The sequence below is a fragment of the Cataglyphis hispanica genome, chromosome 12 (assembly GCF_021464435.1).
Source record: "Cataglyphis hispanica isolate Lineage 1 chromosome 12, ULB_Chis1_1.0, whole genome shotgun sequence".
In the NCBI taxonomy this organism is placed as follows: Eukaryota; Metazoa; Arthropoda; class Insecta; order Hymenoptera; family Formicidae; genus Cataglyphis; species Cataglyphis hispanica.
In genome coordinates this window covers 981,604-1,000,223 of record NC_065965.1, presented here as the reverse complement: position 1 = coordinate 1,000,223, position 18,620 = coordinate 981,604, and the positions used below count along the sequence as shown (strand labels likewise).

Genomic DNA, 18,620 nt, shown 5'->3' with positions numbered 1-18,620 from the left:
TAAACTCTCTTATATATATATAAGTTTTACAAAAATATTGACACTTGCAACATTATTAGCGGCTGTGTAAACTATTTAGCGAGTGCAAGAAATTTGTTGCAAGTGTGTTTTACAATACAGGGTATAAAGTGTTAAATGATGAATAAATATCGCTACTGGCAACATATTTCTTCTCTTTACTATTCGCTTTTATCTCTGACATTATCCGGCAATAAATATGAAATAGAGCGTTTAATATCATTTCATAATGATCTTGCCCTTGATGTTATACATATCGGCTTATTATGCAGCACGTATTGCATTACACGTTTCGTTTGCATTAATTTAGAATCAAAAAGTTTTTATCGAAAAGTTTTTATTGGCCATGTTTCGGGGATCGCGTATTTTTTATGAAGCATAAAAATGAATCAAGATATGCAGAAATCGTGCGCAACGAAACCTTGAAGATTAATTGAAACATAAGATAACGAAAATTTTCATTGACGGAAATACATATTTGTGTAAAAATTTACAAGAATAATTAGACATAAATTTTTGAGTATCTTCTTTTTTTAATTTGCTGAATGATTGCATTGCTGAAAACAAAATTAATGTAATTTATTTTCACTATATGTATTACAAGAATGATTTTTCTCAGGGAATTATATTTCTGATTTTTTTTAAATTTATCTTCAATATTGACTTTTAATCCTCTTAAGCAATTCTTGAAAAATAATTATCGAATATTTTATTCGTATATCGAATTTAAATGTAAAAGCGGAATATTTCTGAGGAATTTTGAATGAAAAATGAATATAAACATGCGATTCGATTTATCGATTTTATTATCAGGTGTAGGTTTAATTAATTTATTTTTAATTGTAAAACATTGTAATTAATGTGATTATGTAATTATAATTTAAATCTTATTATTTAAGTTATGAATACAGACGGTTTAATCATTTTAATAATATAAATTATAATAAAAGTAAGTTGTGAACTTGATTAGCAGTTGATAAAGTACGAATTATTTTACGCGTGAAAATTCAAAATTCTCTTCTAATCAAGATAAAGAAATCTTTATTCCAATTTATCATTCAAATGTTTTTTAACAAATATAGCCGATTATAGTTAATTGATCGAACGTTCCTTATATGTATATAATTTGATATGGGCTGCAAGCAAGGTCTTTTTATTATTATAAATTCCGAGATTTCATGAGCAATTAGAAAGTGGGCCATCGGATGTCACTTCTGGAAGTTCTGGATACTCATGCATTATGGTTGTTCAGAATTTAAGAGAACAGAGACTATACAGTGGCTACTCATGGCTACTGTATATATTGTGGCGATGATGCTTGTGATATCTCGCGCAGCAGTTTGAGTTGACAGTTGGTTGACCTTTTGACAAGGTTATTTTATAAAAGAAATAGATATTAGTCTTCTTCTCTCTCTTATATAGTTTGAAATTCTCATTTTTCAAATTATAATGATTGAAATGAAATTAAATGAATGCTTGATTAGTGTATGTACATATTGCAAAAAAATCACGTGATAACCTTTGCGAATTATAACGGATGTGTCGATATCATCGAATATTCTTATATCAATCAGGTTTATTGATTTAGAACCGATTTTTTTTTACTGGAATTATTACTTATATAATTTTCGAGCAATTAACAATATGATATTTTTTGGATTTAAGTTCTTCAGACAAGAGAATAGATAATATCATAATCTTCAATTAATTTCAAATGAGAATTTTAATTTTAATTTTGAATTTATTTATATAAAGCTTGTAATGTTAAAAATAAGAGAATTAGCGATAATAACATCTTTCTTCTCGAGATTTGAAAATAATTGTTAAAAAAATATGTTTCAGAAGAATATCCGATAGTTTTAGGGCACTCTGTACATTTGAATATTTCATATGTATGTATGTATTTGCATATGATTAGAGAACGTTTACGTCAGCTTATCTAAATCGACAAAAAAAATCATACTTTGTTACATTGATTATTATTTTATCATACGAAAATGGTAATTTTGATTTATGTGAACTAAATTTGCATCAGTTGCAATAAATATTATAATAACTATATAATAATCAAAATAAATATAATTATTTCTTTATTTAGATCCAGAACATCTCAGGAAAATTACATTATTCAATTGGCAGTGCAACAGTTACACGTGCTGCTGTCAGATGGCTATCGACAAGTTCTGTCACAAGTGAGTGGAATTTTATGCTCGAGGCAAAAAGAGCAATGACTAAACATAATTTTATTTCTTTTTTATACAAATGCACCAATTATATATTAATGCATATTTATAAAAGTATTACAATTTTTGCTTATTATAATAACATTTCCTTTATTTAATTCTTAATTTTAGCATATAAATTTGCGTTATAATATTACAAAAAAGAATTCTGTAGATCTTGTATGTATTGTACTTGTACTGTCATTTCCTTAAACATAAATTATTTCTATATAATTTCAGCATCTTCTAAAGACAGAAAAGACGCAGCCAACATACAAACAAACATGGGTGACGAGATCCTTTTAAAAGATGTAAGTTTGCATATTATCCTGTTTTAGAATTGTCAACTCTTGTCGAGTTAAAAATCGAGTTTTCTTTATTAATTTATTAGAATTAATTAAAATTATTAATTATATACATATAAATAGGTCGGAGATAACGGTGCAATAATTTTAAATCGGCCTAAGGCATTGAATGCCTTAAATTTGTCCATGGTCCAAAAGATTTACCCCGTTCTTAAAAAATGGCAATCTTTGAAGAAGTTGGTAATAATAGAGGGTGCGGGTGAAAAAGCGTTTTGCGCAGGTGGCGATGTCAAATCACTCGTTTTGGCATTGAATGAACCAAATGGTGAAGCTCTGGGCGCAGAATTTTTCAAAAAGGAATACACGTAAGTCAAAGAAAAGTATCTGTTTAAACACAAATCAGTCTTTTGTATAATTGTAAATAAATTATAAGATTTTTTTTGTAGCTTAAATCATTTAATTGGAACATACAATATACCTTATATAGCTATAATTAATGGGATAACCATGGGAGGTGGCGTTGGACTGTCTGTACATGGCAAATACAGAGTCGCCACGGAGAAAACACTTTTTGCTATGCCTGAAACGGCGATAGGATTATTTCCTGATGTTGGTGGAAGTTACTTTTTGTCTAGATTGAAAGGAAAATTGGGTATCTACCTAGGACTGACAGGACATAGATTGAAAGGTGAGATAGATTGAAAGTTAATCAATTAAATTTAAAACATTGTATAAAACATATGTACACATGTATATATAAATATATATTTTATCAAGGTATCGACGTACTTCTCGCTGGGATTGCAACGCACTTTGTCCCATCGGAGAAACTCGCAGATTTAAAACACGACCTGTTAACATTGCAAAACGCTACTGCTGATACAGTCGAGGAGATCTTAAATAAGTATCAACCAAAATTAAATCATGAATTCAGTTTGGCAGCTCACATGTCGCAGATAGAAAATTATTTCTCTGCTCCGTCTGTTGAAGAGATAATTGAGAGGTAAATCATAAAGATTTACAAATTGATATTTTTTAATTTATATTTTAGGAATATGTAATTTTTTGTGAAGGTTAAAGAAAGACAATTCAGAATGGGCGCAGAAGAATGTAGAAACATTACTCAAGATGTCTCCATCGTCTCTTAAAATTAGCAAGAAAGCAATTGATGAAGGAAAAGGAAAATCTTTGGCAGAGTGTTTAGAGATCGAATATAGATTGGCGTATACTGCTCTGAGCAAAAATAGCGATTTCTACGAAGGTAATTTAATATTTTAATTTGCGTTTAGCAAATTTCCTCCTTGTTCTTGGATATATCATTTGATATATCATTTTAGGTGTTAGAGCTCTCCTGCTTGACAAAGATCAAAAACCGGTATGGAAGCCGTCGTCCTTGACCGATGTCACTGATGAATATATAAATAAACGATTTGCAACACTTCCTGCAGAAAAAGAATTAAAATTGCACGTTAGCAAACTGTGACAAAAGAAGTTTACTAATATTGTTTACTGAATATTGTTATAAAAAGAATAGAGAATTTTTTATATTTTAGTTTTGTACAGATTATGAGATTTATATTAAAATTATTGATGTGTTATCTTTACTCTCTCTTTAGGTATTCAATTTTCCATATTTTTCATAATAGATATCACGGAATATATTGTATAAATCAATTTATCAGAGATTATTTTCTAAACAAATGGCATAATATACAACTATGTAAAATATAAAACAATATATTTTATTTACGTAAAATAATGAAGGAAACATTATAAGTACTTACAACTAAGTACTATCACGCATAAAAAAATATATATTCTCATATTTTTAACTTTAATTTTTATTTTGGAAGCAACTCTTTCGGATTTATTTATATAAATTAAATTCACCAACCAAATTATCAAAATTTGATTAAACCACCATTTTTACATATTTATGTGAAATTTTAATTTTTAGCAATAAATTAATTTACAGACAACATATAATTGAGAAGATTGTTCTGTACATGTAGTACATAATTTATATAATTTATAATTCTTTTTTAACTAATACATCTCGGTTATAATTGAGACATATGCAATTTCGTTTCCTATCTAAAAAAAAAAAAAACAGTATAATTAAATAATTTAACAATTTCAATTATATTAATAAATTTTTATAACTATTATGAAAAAAAAAACTGATCATTTGTGTTCTGCACTTTCTGAATAATAGATTTCAAAAAATATACAAAATATTGGCACAATATAAATATAAGACTATAGAAAAATCAAATACAAAGATAAACGCCAACAACACATATTCAATGATGCACTATTAATTTCATAAATTATTCACACAAAAAACAAAAGAGGAATATCGACAAATCAACCTGACTTTTATAAAGTACGTATTACATTTTTTTCAATTTTCCGGAAGTCATAAAACATATAAGATAACTATTCACTGTTAAATACAATATCGTTGATCAAAAAGAAAAAAATCTACAAAAAAACACTTGGAATTCTTAAATAATTTATTAGTTTTATTTATCAAAATTTTTATTTCATTTTTCAGCACGTATTAATGATATTCGTCTAGTGTGACTCGCAAAATGATAGGATTCCATGAAATCTGTATTGGAATTCGAAATATACTGAAAAAGGAATGACAATTTCCCCGAGAGTTGTTCGCATGTCAATGTTAAAGAAAATCAAAGTCCTATCATCCGCGTGTACAATATTTTCGAGAATATCTTCTCTATTTGTGGAAAATTTTCTCGAATTTTTCGTTTACTGTTTGGATTCTCTATCTTTTTTGGAGATCGGTGAAACAGTATTCCTCTCTTATGTTGCTGAATTCATGTAAAGAATATTACAATTCCGGTATCAACATCGTTATCAGAGGAAAGATAATGTATAATGAAACTGTCGATAATCTGTTTGTCATGTGAACAATAATAGATACGTTCAATCAATATATTGTGCAAGCCAACGGAAGCCTTCCCCGTATCCCTGTCGCTTTAGAACTGAGCACATAAATAGTTCCAGTGGACGGCCGGGTATCTCGTTACGAGCAACTTTACCCTAAAAACAAAAAATTTTAGAGTACAATAATTATCTTAGCGCGTTTCTTCTACTACCTAACGTAGCTTCAGAATGGGAGCATTATTTTTCTAATTTATATAGCTATACCTTTCCTGTTGTTTGCCCATACAGATTGAAGAAATTCCTAAGTTCATCCTCAGAAGCTGCAGATGGTTTGTCAATTTTATTGCCTAGTACAAGAACTGGACATGCGCTGAGTTGTTCGTCAGTTAATAATGCATCCAACTCGGCTTTTGATTCTGGTAATCTTGATCTGTCACTCGCGTCGACAAGAAATACTATCGCGTCGACAGCCGGAAAGTAATCCTTCCATACACGACGTGCTGGGGAGATTCAATTTGCACAAGTATAAACAACTGTACAATTGTAAAAAGCAACATTTTATTAGGTGTACATTTTTCATGTATACCTTGAGTATGGCCCCCCAGATCAAAAGTTGTGAATCTCATATTTCCAATAGACAATTCTTCCGATGCTAGAACATAAAAAAGACTAATGATAACTCAGCCAAAAAAAAAGTTTTTAAATTTCACAATTTATTAAGTACAACAGGAATATGTAATTTATATTTTGTATTTTGAAACAGAAGAAATATATATAGAGATTTCATTCTGTAGGTATAGGTAAAGAAACTACAATAAATTACATTACACTACAATAAATTTCACAAAATTATTTTCACATATTATGAAATGGTGAGTGGATTAGAAAAGGATCACTCATAAAAATATGCATTTTTTAGGAATTGGTAGTACAGTGTAAATAGAACACAGGAGAAAGAGCTAAATTAGTGTAAAATTAGTTACTTGGATGTAACGTGGGTACATGTTGAGCTAAACGATCATCCTTGAGCATATGAAGCAATGTAGTTTTGCCTGCATTATCCAAACCTAGGAAGAGAAGTTTGCCGCTCTTCTTCCATAGTCCTGAAAATGACAGAGGAGAATCATGCAGATTAAAATCACCAACAAACTTACAGGGAAACAGAGTTTCTATAGGAAATTTATGACAATAAAAAAATATCATTGTAATTGGGTAAAACAATAAGAATAATAAACAATACTTTGTCAGATGACAAACATATATATAAATATACAACATATATAACACAAAGTATTATTGTCTCCTAAATAATAAATAAAGAGCTTTTTTTATAATTTTAATTAAAGAAATTAATTTAAGATTATTCCAATCAGATAACCATTCCTAAAATAGAGTTCTTTCAATAAACATGTATATACATGGGCAAGTCAAATATAATACAACTTTTACCAAAACATTTTATTCGATCAAAATATTTTTAGCGCACACCCAAGTCATTTTTCTGGATTGACAGTTTTTTTATTTATGTATCATAAAAAGTAATGGGACATGTCCGATTGCACACAAATTCTTCCATGTGCAATTAGCTTTAGATACATCCCACTATTTTTTATGACATAAAAATAAAAGAATTACAGTTTTGTGGCAAAAATGCTTAGATTTTAATTGAAATTTTATAGAAAATTGACTTGGATATGCATTGGAAATATTTTGATCAAATAAAGAATTTTTTGGAAAAAGTTCAGTTTCCGCAATTGATTTCAGATACATCCCACTACATTTTATGACACCAAAATAAAAAAAAAAAAAATGACTTGTGTGCTAAAAATATTTTGATCAAATAAAATCTTGAAAAAGTCATTTATAATTGACTTCATCTCTTAATAGTTTGTACTATCACAATGATAAGATTATATCATATACATGATGTTTCAAAGGCAAAGTCTGATTGATTTTGAGGTACCCTGTCTAATTAAATTGTACAATTCTCTTGAGATTTTTAATACAATTCTTCCATCAATTACACAGGAACACATTGATGCGAGAGAAGATTCTACTCACCAAGATAATTGAGCACTCCGGCAAACCAATCCCAAATAAACATATTTGTAGCTGCGATTATGTGACGTCTACACCGTGTTGCGTGGATATATATGTGTGTTAACTAATGAATGACTCTGCAACAATCGTAAGACAAGTTAAGAGAGACCACCTTCTTTCAACGTGATCGCGTGCGCGACGCAGCTGATTCTTTTAAAATTCATCCTCATGACCTTGGCTATTATGTTAAAAAAGACTGAAGGAAGTGCAATGATAAACCAGTGTATCATCGTCAATGTAATACACCGCACCCGCTTATTTTCTTGCGATTCATTCCCCTTTCAGCTTTATCTACCTTTGATCCTTCTTCTCTCTCTCTTTCTCTCTCTCTCTCTCTTTCTCTGTCTCTAATTATATATTTATTTTAATCTTACACGCGAGAAAAATGCAATAAGGGCGCAAGGAGATTACAATGCGTGCGAAAATCTTCAACTTTCCTCTGTCACATAATATTGATGAATGATTTATAAATCGAAGACGACGACTCACCGGATCTCTCTTTCGTTCACTGACACAAACACTTCTCGCGCAGACTTTCGACACGCGACAAGCCGATAAAATCGACGGCCGATCGTTCGCTTGTACGAGACGTTAAAAAGAACGAGCCGATTGGAAAGCCGTTAGCTAGTGTTAACAAATGCGTGTTTGACGTACCCACTGTGAAAAAAGCGTATGGAGGCCGCGGGGACGGAGAAAAAGTGATTTTTCTCCCATAGAAAGAGCAGCCCGACCACACACACAGAGCCCCGTTGGCTGGCAGTTGGCACTGGGTGACGTCTACTTCCGCTCGCCATGTTGCTTGCGAAATAGAGCTACATAACAGGCGCGAAATTTTAACGTCAAAATTTTTTTCTACCTCATCAGTTTCATTTTTCTGAAGAAAATCATATCTGTGCGAGAGCAAAAAATTACATGTCTGATAATACACATATTGAGAGAATTTTTGGAATGTTATGTTCAAAAATAAAATAGATACTAATATCTTATCTTTTAATGAGAGAAATGGACAGGAATATAGCATAGTCAATATAAATTCTAATGTATCTTTGCTTAATAATTTTATTAATAAACGCGTTGTGAGAAATTTTCAAATAGAGATTTATGAAATTATTTGGATCTATAAATCCACACGCGTCCAATGTTAACGAACAAAATAATTTTTTTTTTATAATTGCTCATTATACTTTATACACATACACACGAGAGAATATTGATTCATTTCATGACAAAGATGCGTTTTATGCATTACGAAGTTGAAAAAATAATCTTCATCTCTTATTCTGTGTTTCGAATACATGTAGAAAAACAAAGGAACGAAAATGTGTTATGTGAAACACATAACTATTCGTATGATTAAAGTTTTTAAATTTCAATATGAATGAATTATTATTATATATTAATGCTTAAACTATCAAACATGTATAATTACTTATGTCGCAACAAGTCAGCCTATGTTTCTAAAGGATACTCGACATTTTCTTACTTATATTATCATTCTGTGTAATCGCTACATCTTTTACATTTTCTATAGTAACTATCTAATTAAATATTATTTAATACTAACGAATTAAATTAAAGAAGTAGCGTAAGTTTATTACAAAACATTAATGAAATGTGTAACATTATATTCAAGTCTTTTTTTGTAACTTAATGTATCAAGAGTATTGATGATGTCAAAATTGCACGATATCAATCATTACAATTATTTACATTTGCAGAAATTGAAAATATCTTTTTCAAGAAGAGAGATGAACTACATATATGTCCATTGCGTAATCTCGGATTATAAAGAATAAACGTTTTAATGTAATTTTTGTATCAAAATTTGCTGGTGTTTGTAACGTTGCATGCAACATTATTTATTTAACTGCGATGTAAAACGAAAACTTTCTTTATCCTATATTACCGAATCGGTTATCGATCACAAACAAATTGTGATTTGCCTAGAGTATATCCTGATTAGCTTTATTTTTAAGGGATGAAGCAGGCCACGATGACGGAATCCCGCTCAATTTGCTGGGTGGTAAAGCATATACCCTGCCCGCAGGGTCGTGCGTTATGGTCTTACTGCTCTGAAAAGTAAAAAACGCTGCTAAACCATTGCAGCACAATCAGTCAAAAACGCGCACTCAATCGCATCATAAAAGTAGAAGTCCATTTTGAAGCGTCCAGAGCATCAATAGTGTAAGTCAAATTGTAAGGAACCTCAATAGGGGAACCGACAAAATATGAAATGTGCCAACAAATATATTGGTTTAGATAATATTTGCCTCTCGATATTCCTCCCCTCATAAATAGATTTGTATTTTCATATTATCATTGTTTTACTCGTTTCATCACAATTTTCTTATGTCATAAATTTATAAGCGTAGAATTACCTAATCCAAAACGCTTAAACTACGTAACTGAGAGAAAGAACTTCTAACAACATAGATTACATTAATATACCCTTACGGTATTCTCGAATTATCGAACTTCCTGTTTGAATCGTCGGGACTTACACCAATCCACTCTAGGCCTTCCGTGCGCTCGAGGTCGCTTGATGTACGCTTAACACGAGTTTGGGCATCACCTGCTGCGCGCTCGAATTTGCACCCGAATTGGCGAGGTTGGTATACGTAGGCTGCTGGGAACACGTTCGCATGTGAATCGGCCAATGTGACTGTTGACATGGGTAATCGCAATAAGCCGTGTTCCAGCAACAGTAAAATCTCGCTTCCCGTCCGCATTTGGTGCACCATTGCTTTCGCTTGGTCTCTTCGATGCATCGAATCTTTTCCTCTTCGGCCTCTTTGCGAGCTTCCTCGAGCAAACGCAACTTCTCCGCCTCTAGACTCGCACGCATCTCGCACATGGTACGATCTGGAATTTAATAAAGTTCTCCATAGTGTTTTTACAGTGAAAGATTTCAAAGAGATTGAAGAGAGGGGAGAGGGTAGAAAAAATGAACATACCAGTGTTATGTTTCAATTCGGCCAGCTGTTGCTGATGCTTCCATTTCATGTGTTCCATTTGCATCTTCAGGAAGAATATCGCCTGACAGTTTTCGGCAGTGCCGTTCTCACCGTTAATATAGGTTTGAGCTGCTTCCTTATATGCTTCTTCCATCAGCTGGCCCATTCTTCTCGCAAGCTCGTTCGCATTTTGATGCAAACGCGCGCTGATCGGTCCAGCCTGCGGAGGCGGTAGTTGATAAGTGGAGGATGTTTCTTGCTTATTCGGGGAAAACTCGTCTGTATTGAACAATGGGCGTGGAGACGTATTTTGTGGATTACGTGATTTGCTAGGAAAGGTCTTCTTAGCTTTGCTCTCCTTCTTTACGAAGGAGGTGTGTTCTTTTGTCACGGAAAGTACATCCTTGTTGCCTTGATAGTCGACTGTCGATAAGGCTTGTTTTGAACCTTCTGTCTTTCCGTTATTCACCACAAAGAGTACAACGGATTTATCTGCTACGGGATTGAGCACGTTTGTTGATGATGACGATGAAATAGTGTGAGTAACTTTTGTACTCGACGCCATTGAAGTCGGTGATAGCGTTATGTCGATCTCGGGTATCTTTTGAACGCCGGACAACTCCTTGTTGTTTAATAGCGATGCCTTGTTTATTATCGCGCTCGGCGAATTCGACGATGACAGTTTCTCGTTTTCCTTGCTCGCCAAAATAGACTTCAACGCTTTCTCTGCGTTCAGTTTGTCAACCATTCTTGTCTTCGGTTTGTACACTTTACTGCTCTTCGCGATGCTCTTGGATGAGTTTTCCGTTTGCGAGAGCGCCAACTTGGGATTGATGATATTTTTCAAGAGGCTTCTCTTTTGCGTTCGCGTTGTGTTGGATAATTCATTGGTCGGCGGTGTCATAGGCTTAGGCGAATTTTCGGATGATTTTGGTTCGTCCTTCGATTTTGAACTATTTTTCTCCGAAATATGTTTATTAACGTTAGAAGTTGTCGCATTGCTACTTCCAGCGACATTATTCGTAACCAAATTATTCAATCGTGTTAGTAATGCCTTTGCATTTTTCGATTTCTCATTTTTTACCATTCTATTTTGAGCAACTGTTTCAACTTGGATTTTCTTTTTTGATTTACTATCATCTAAATTCGTTTGCGAGTTCGGAGTATCCTTAACATCAATGATATCTGATTTTTGTACTTTTGGTGTCGTAGCTTCGCTCGCCTTTTCGTCTTTATCATCGTTTTCTTTCGAACTAGCATTTATTTCGCTGTTATCGTTCGACTCGTCATTCTGCGATTTTCCTTTAATCGAGAGATTTCGTTTTCTCAAAGGCGTCTTTTTCTTCGGAGTCACGGAGAGTTCGGAATTGGAAAAATAATTGTTGGGTTCAAGCGGATTGTAATTCGGTAGCATTAGTTTTATCTGCATCGGATCGTTCGGATTGTACTGTACTTTGGGTGGTGCAAACTTAAATTGCCCGTACATAAGCGCGAGTTTTCTACAGTGTCGAGTGATTTCACGCACGCATTCATCCATGTCGGACTTTCGTTTACGTGGAGACGGCGCTGGTGGCTCTTCGGAATATAAATAAAGATCCTTCGGTGGCACCCAGGCGCGATCATGTTCTCCGAAGAAACGTACGTCTACAAATCCCTGAGAATTGACGCGCGGCATCGCCTTTGCCGGCCAGAACGGGAAACCCTTTAGTTTGGCCCATACGAGAGGATGCGGTCGACGGCAAGGCTCGACGAACCATGACGGTTGGGGCCTCGGCAAGTTTCGACCGTGCGCGTAACAATCGGGACAGGCTTCGATCTCCGAGACCTCTTGACGTGCCACTTTGATGATCTGCTTCGCCGCGTTTGTCAACTTCAATGTATCCGCGTAAACACCACCACCTATTAAGTAAACATAGCTTATTTGTCTACTCAATCTTAGTAATTAGACTACCGATTTAGAATAAACGCAAATTTGAAAGCAAGTGCAGCGAATGAACATACATGTGTTGAACACGATGCAATTGTGTTGTATCCATTTCGCGTCGGCCATAAACGCGTCAGTGCTGCCGTAAAGCTTGGATCGCACATTCGATTCCAAGAGACTCAAATCCATCGGCTTGACAACGTAGTCGAGATAATTTGGCACTTCTGCAAGGTCCACAGGTTTGGAGAATGGTTCAGACTGTGCATCGGAAATAAGAGTTATTCAGAAATAATTATTTATATTATATAATGTAATAATATTCATGTAAATATATATAATATGTAAATGTAAATATATATACACATATTCAATGAAAAGTGATGTACATACACCAGGATAATCGCGCAATCTCTCAACCACGTGCTTAAGTAACATGCATAATTGATCCACGGACAATTGTGCCATAGCTAAGGAACGCGTCTCAGCATTCTCGGCTTTCAAGATGGTCGCACATTCCCCGCATATCCATTTCTCCAAGGAAGATGGCATGCCACCTATACATTTGCGATGCCATGAGCGAGGGCAAGCGGTGCAATGAGCATCGACGTTTTCTTTATGACACCGCCAACAGAATTGGTCGCTTGTGTTCTTTAATTTCTTCCTCTTGCTCCTAGTGCTCTCCTCAACAAAAGATTCCGTTGCCGTCAAAACACTAGAAATATTAATACCCCTCTCTTTATATAATATCTATCATGTCATTTGTTTTACAAGTTATAAGAAAACTCAATTGTTTTATACATTTAAATGCAAGCTTTCCATGGAAATGTTATACTAACCTTAAAGATTTGCGCTTTCGTTTTAAGGTAGATCCTATTTTTGCCACAGACTCTTTATCATCTTCAGTTTTAATATCCTTCTCTTCATTCGTCTTTTGAGAATCTGCATTTGATGTCTCCTGCTTTTTATCCACATTTTGTGCCTTTTGCTTCTTATCTGCCTCACTACTGTCTAATTGTTTCTTAACAGTTACCAGCGAGTTTGGATCATGTTTGCTTTCGCTCTTTACATTGTCAGCATCCTTTTCCTGTATCTTTGCACATTCATTGCTTGTATCCAATGTTAAACTTTTCTTTTCTTCTGTATCCGTAATGTCATTGTTCGGTTCATCGTGCTGGTTGACTGATGATTTTTTCTCATCATCTTTCGATCGTGATTCATTTTCAGTTGCATCTATTTTATCTGTGGCAGGAGATTTCACAGAACCTTCACAGTTTTCACGGGACGCCATTTTGGTTATTACCTTAATCACAAAGAATCTGATTGGAGAAAGAAATCGGCATGGATACATATGCCTGCACTTATCTATTTATGTAATGATAATCACATTATCAGTATATATAGTTACTATAATAAACTACCAGAATAAGTTTTCATGAATACACAAGATATATTTATTGCAGCAACATCCAAATACAAAGATAAGCAGTTATCTCTCATAAATTCTTAATGCCTATAATATTTCCTACAGCGATAACAATAAATGTTACTGTTAATAGTAGCAATTTAGGCAACTGTACATCTGGATACAATATATACACATATTGCAGGGCATTCTAACAGAAATTATCAGCTTTGTAGAATCATCCAAAGTGCTGCTATTTGCAGAAGCACGCGAGTACAAATGAGAGTGCTAGGAGGCAATAAACAGGATCTTTACCTTGTAAGGAGCTCTCTCCAGGTAAATACAATGCTGTGTTACTAGTAGTAGCTGTTACTCAAAACATACTCGCACCGCGAGCTGCGCTTAATAGACCGCCAACGTTAGTAAATAACAAACCACAGTGATGAGATCGTCGTTCGTTTCTTATTCACTCGGTCTCATATCGGAAAATTTGCCTTCGATTTGCGTACGACGCCAGTCTCGCTTGATCCGTCAGTGGCGCCATCTCTCGGTTATACCTTCACGATCCCGATCACGTGACTCGTCCTCTCCTCCGTCTCGCTGTTCTTGTTCACGTTGCTCGTTTCTGTTGACAGAGGAGAAAACGTATGACAAAACATGTTACTTACATTTTAATTTAGAATTTCTTTTTCATCGGCTATTCTCCCTGCGTCTCTATCGCGTCAATTTTTTTATTCCTCCTTCAATGTAAACAAGTTATTTCATTTAAAGAAGAAAAATATCTTTAAATGTAAGATTGCAGACAAAAAGAAATATGTATCGCTTACCGTTTTTAATGACGATGATGACGATGATGTTGATGACGATGATGATGTTGCTTCAGGCTTTTTTCGGACACTGCGATAACAACTCCTGAGATGCGACGTTACATCGTCGATAAATGAGGTTAGACGTGGTTGTTGCATGGTTGTCGCGTCTAGAAGAAACGCACGACTAATTGCTATACATACTGTTTGTCGGCCTCTTCCAGGAAGCGATAGTAATCCCGCTGACATCGCACACTGAGCTTCGCGAGGAATTTCGTCCCGACGATGATCTCCCCGTGTTATTTGATCTTCGGAAACAATCGTCAGAAGCAGAACGTTTGTTTTACGTTTTAGGAGAATAAACTGGCGAACAGTAATCACGATATTAAGAACAAATTGTTATTATGTCATCAGACGATTTTCTTCATTTACGAATAAAACACGACCGACTGAAATTCTACCATCTCCCTCACCAGCATTCACCAATGTTCAAATAGGTTATGTCATGTTCGGTCACGTGGTGCGCGCATCTCTCTCTCTCTCTCTCTCTCCCTCTCTTTCTCTCTGTCACTGCGACGAGCGATGTCAAAACGAATGGCTGTGACGAGTGACGGATTATGATTATGGATCGCGTAGATAGTAAACAGCCGCACGTACAGCTGTGAGCCTTTATCTAGTCAGTTGGAGATAAATGAGTATTATCACGGAAAGCGTGTCAAAATGAAGATTGATCGCTGAAGCGTCAATTAAACTCTTAAGAGAGATCGAGGCTGGCGGAAAGCAATTATGCCTCGGAAATTCTCTTGTGACAGCTCGATGAAATAGCGGGCGCCTCCTAGGTTATGTTGTTCCGTCAAAGTGTTCGTAGCCTATCGACGAAGGACTCGTCGACCGCCACGTAGAGAAGAGTACGAGACTGTATGATATAACATGGGCGACGATATCGGCGATAACATATTGATCCCGCAGGTCGACAATGTCGTGTTGATCGACAGGAGCGATGGCAGTAACAAGAGCATGGATGGGACATTATGCATCAGTAGTCATAATCTCATTTTATATTCCAGACAGGACGACGGACAGGAGCTCTGGGTAGGCACTATACATATATAATATAATACTATCGATATTATCAGATAAGTTCGAATCAATACCTAATTTCATGTTCTCTTCTCTTGTCAGTTGATGAACCGCAATATCGATGTCGTAGAAAAGAAACTGAACACTCAGAGTCCAGGTGGTAGTATAATATTGAAATGCAAGGACTTTCAGATTCTTCAGTTGGATATTGCTTCCACTAATGATTTAATCAATGCCATATTATCTATAGAAAAACTGATATCATTAGGTAACTTGAGTGACTTAACTTTATTTATATTATTCATGAAAATAGGATATAATTATTTTGTTTACTTTGCAGATCAGATTCTGCAATATCCATTCTTCTTTCGACCGCGGACAACCAACAACGCCATGGTGCAAATAGAGGATGGATGGACGGCGTTCGCGCCTGTCTCCGAGTGGTCCAGATTATTGGCAGCACACGGGGACGAATGGCGCATTAGTTACTTAAATAGAGACTACAAGGTATGCAATTCATATCCATCCGCTGTCATAGTGCCACGTCAGATGGATGACAAAGTTATTATAGCTTCCGCTGGCTTTAGAGATGGCGGAAGGTTTCCTGTTTTGTGCTACAGACATGAGGGAGGAGTAAGTAATGCATTGTGCTTTTAAAATTATAAAATAAACATATATACTTGAATGTGCACAATTCATCATAGAGTATACTGTTGAGAAGCAGTCAACCTTTATGCGGTGCTACTGGTAAGAGATGTAAGGAAGATGAAAGACTTTTGAATGCTGTTTTAGGTCCTGGAAGACGTGGGTAAATATAACTGATATATGACAGTGTAAAAAATCAAGCTATTAGTTTCAGATATAATTTTTATGATCATTGTGAATCTTACTTATAGTTACATAGTGGATACAAGATCCATTAGTCAGGCGCAGAGTGCAAGAGCCCGAGGTGGAGGCACGGAAATGGACGCTGCTTATCCACAATGGCGAAAAGTACATAAACCAGTTCCTCGACCACACGATTTAGCGGATAGTTTCTACAAGTTAATAGAAGCTTGCAACGATGTGAATAGTTCCACTTCGCAGTGGCTGTCGCGATTGGATAGCAGTGGTTGGCTAACTGCTGTACAAAGTGCTTTAAACGCAGCTTGCGTCACTGCGCAATGCTTGCATCAAGAAGTCGCGGCTGTGCTAGTGCATGGTGTGTGTGTATATTATTAAAATTATAATATTTGATATATCGTGGAATTTACAAATTCGCGCGACTCATGTTTGCATCATCAGATCTCTATCTTTTTCGAAATATATATTAATGTAATAATAATAATTCTGATTTACAGGCAGCACAGGTAGAGATTCTACGTTAGTGGTAACTAGTTTGGCTCAGGCGATACTGAATCCTGATTGTCGGACGGTACGAGGACTTCAGGCGCTCATAGAACGAGAATGGTTGCAAGCGGGCCATCAGTTTTTCAGCCGAACCCGTTGTGGAGCGTATCAGTCCTCAAACTCGCAAAATCCAACGCACGCGCCGACCTTCTTGCTCTTCCTCGATTGCCTGTACCAATTGCATCATCAATTCCAATTCAGTTTCGAGTACACAGTAGATCTACTTATCAAATTGTACAAGCACGCTTATTTCTCAGAATATGGTACATTTTTAGGTATGTAAAGGATAAATTGTATATTTTTGCTTCAGAAAGTACTTTTATTTTATTTTAATTTCATATCATTTAAAAAAATATATATAATTTTATTTAACGTCCAAACACATACAAATGTATTATGCTTATTTCTACAGGTGATTCGGAAGCAGAGAGAATAAAACTACGTTTATCAGAACGAACTTACAGCTTGTGGTCGTATATGAATCAACCAGACGTTTTAGAACAGTGGATAAATCCGTTGTACGAACCGAATCCTGGAGTGATCTGGCCCAGCGTCGCCCCAATCAGTATTAAATTATGGAGAGAACTATATCTCGCGCATACGAGCGCAGCTTCGTGGGACGGTATGCTTTCCTACGCTAAGCAGATCAAACAGAATCACACGGCAGTGCGCAAAGTGGCCGGACAATTGCACGCGCAGATCAAGCAAGCGTTGGAGGAGATTCGATCGAATCCGGATATGTCGCGAGGGGACGCGGACGGTCAGGAGGAGCACCCTCGTATTGCGCAATTGAGTCTAGAGTCTCAAAGCACTTGATATAGATTTGTAGAAACCTGGAAAATCTAAGTCTGCGCTGCTGTTCAACAATCTTGTCAATATGCCTTCGATTATACAATATCACGTTAGCACATAAGGATCAATGGTCTCTGCAAATAGCCTGCCACGAATGCCGAAGCCTTCGTAACAATGAATTCTCGATTAATCCTTTTTCTTAATCTCTCTCTGATTAAAAAAAAAATACATCTATTCGTCTATATAAAAAATGGCTCTACAGTTTTATAAAGCGGATTATCTCTGTTGATATATAAAAGTCAATCTTGTATATACGTCTATATGTGTGCAAAAGATATTTCCCATAATCGACATTACGTGTACATCACATTACGATATACGCCTGTATAGTTAAATTTGCATCACTAAAAACGTGTTCTATGTAAACGATTCAAACAAGACGAGAGATGAATTGTGATATTTTTTATTTTACAAAACGCATAATTTGTAATAGTTCTAGCAATGTATTACACAATGTATATATTACATATAATAATTTATCAATTTATTATATATAATATATACGTATCATTTTTTTCTCTCTATATATACATGTATAATTTATTTATCCAAAGGTAATATAAGCAAATAAAAATGGACTGTATATTATAAATCCACTATTAAAGAACATAATGAGGGTAAAACTGGCGGATTTTTCATTCGAGCGAGTACGAAGAGT

At 34.9% G+C, this 18,620-nt stretch overlaps 4 protein-coding genes across 18 annotated transcripts; 2 read left to right on the top strand and 2 right to left on the bottom strand.

Moving 5' to 3' along the window:
• Window positions 1-1,326: 1,326 nt before the first annotated feature.
• On the top strand, window positions 1,327-4,150 carry LOC126853395 (3-hydroxyisobutyryl-CoA hydrolase, mitochondrial). Of its 8 annotated transcripts, none has more exons than XM_050599099.1 (9): window positions 1,327-1,369; window positions 1,861-2,018; window positions 2,117-2,210; window positions 2,481-2,551; window positions 2,669-2,910; window positions 2,992-3,233; window positions 3,323-3,548; window positions 3,619-3,806; window positions 3,883-4,150. In XM_050599099.1, exons 2-9 carry the CDS (start codon window positions 2,016-2,018, stop codon window positions 4,026-4,028), a joined length of 1,212 nt encoding a protein of 403 aa, XP_050455056.1. In that variant the 5' UTR covers window positions 1,327-1,369; window positions 1,861-2,015; the 3' UTR covers window positions 4,029-4,150. The 8 variants fall into 8 exon arrangements, with proteins under 8 accessions (XP_050455056.1, XP_050455054.1, XP_050455060.1 ...); XM_050599097.1 differs by having other exon boundaries at window positions 1,327-1,390; XM_050599098.1 differs by having other exon boundaries at window positions 1,355-1,503.
• An 893-nt stretch (window positions 4,151-5,043) lies between these two features.
• On the bottom strand, window positions 5,044-8,372 carry LOC126853398 (GTP-binding protein SAR1b). 3 transcript variants are annotated; one of them, XM_050599106.1, is made up of 6 exons: window positions 8,210-8,372; window positions 7,517-7,632; window positions 6,439-6,558; window positions 6,042-6,107; window positions 5,720-5,955; window positions 5,044-5,611 (listed from the first exon to the last, which is right to left on the bottom strand). In XM_050599106.1, exons 2-6 carry the CDS (start codon window positions 7,557-7,559, stop codon window positions 5,495-5,497), a joined length of 582 nt encoding a protein of 193 aa, XP_050455063.1. In that variant the 5' UTR covers window positions 7,560-7,632; window positions 8,210-8,372; the 3' UTR covers window positions 5,044-5,494. The 3 variants fall into 3 exon arrangements, with proteins under 3 accessions (XP_050455063.1, XP_050455064.1, XP_050455065.1); XM_050599107.1 differs by having other exon boundaries at window positions 8,045-8,330; XM_050599108.1 differs by lacking the exon at window positions 8,210-8,372 and adding an exon at window positions 7,851-8,029.
• A 226-nt stretch (window positions 8,373-8,598) lies between these two features.
• Window positions 8,599-14,908, bottom strand: LOC126853388 (protein kinase C-binding protein 1). Of its 6 annotated transcripts, XM_050599072.1 has the most exons (9): window positions 14,846-14,908; window positions 14,663-14,747; window positions 14,151-14,460; window positions 13,270-13,733; window positions 12,824-13,145; window positions 12,511-12,691; window positions 10,510-12,408; window positions 10,128-10,417; window positions 8,599-9,627 (listed from the first exon to the last, which is right to left on the bottom strand). In XM_050599072.1, the coding sequence occupies exons 4-9, from the start codon at window positions 13,719-13,721 to the stop codon at window positions 9,499-9,501; spliced, it is 3,273 nt and encodes a 1,090-aa protein (XP_050455029.1). In that variant the 5' UTR covers window positions 13,722-13,733; window positions 14,151-14,460; window positions 14,663-14,747; window positions 14,846-14,908; the 3' UTR covers window positions 8,599-9,498. The 6 variants fall into 6 exon arrangements, with proteins under 6 accessions (XP_050455029.1, XP_050455034.1, XP_050455035.1 ...); XM_050599077.1 differs by lacking the exon at window positions 14,846-14,908 and having other exon boundaries at window positions 8,599-9,647; window positions 14,663-14,805; XM_050599078.1 differs by lacking the exon at window positions 14,846-14,908 and having other exon boundaries at window positions 8,599-9,644; window positions 14,663-14,805.
• Window positions 14,909-15,258: 350 nt separating this feature from the next.
• LOC126853391 (myotubularin-related protein 9) lies at window positions 15,259-18,540 on the top strand. Its single transcript, XM_050599085.1, has 7 exons — window positions 15,259-15,733; window positions 15,824-15,989; window positions 16,062-16,354; window positions 16,426-16,529; window positions 16,618-16,922; window positions 17,062-17,385; window positions 17,523-18,540. The coding sequence occupies exons 1-7, from the start codon at window positions 15,572-15,574 to the stop codon at window positions 17,924-17,926; spliced, it is 1,758 nt and encodes a 585-aa protein (XP_050455042.1). The 5' UTR covers window positions 15,259-15,571; the 3' UTR covers window positions 17,927-18,540.
• The last annotated feature ends 80 nt before the right edge of the window (window positions 18,541-18,620 follow it).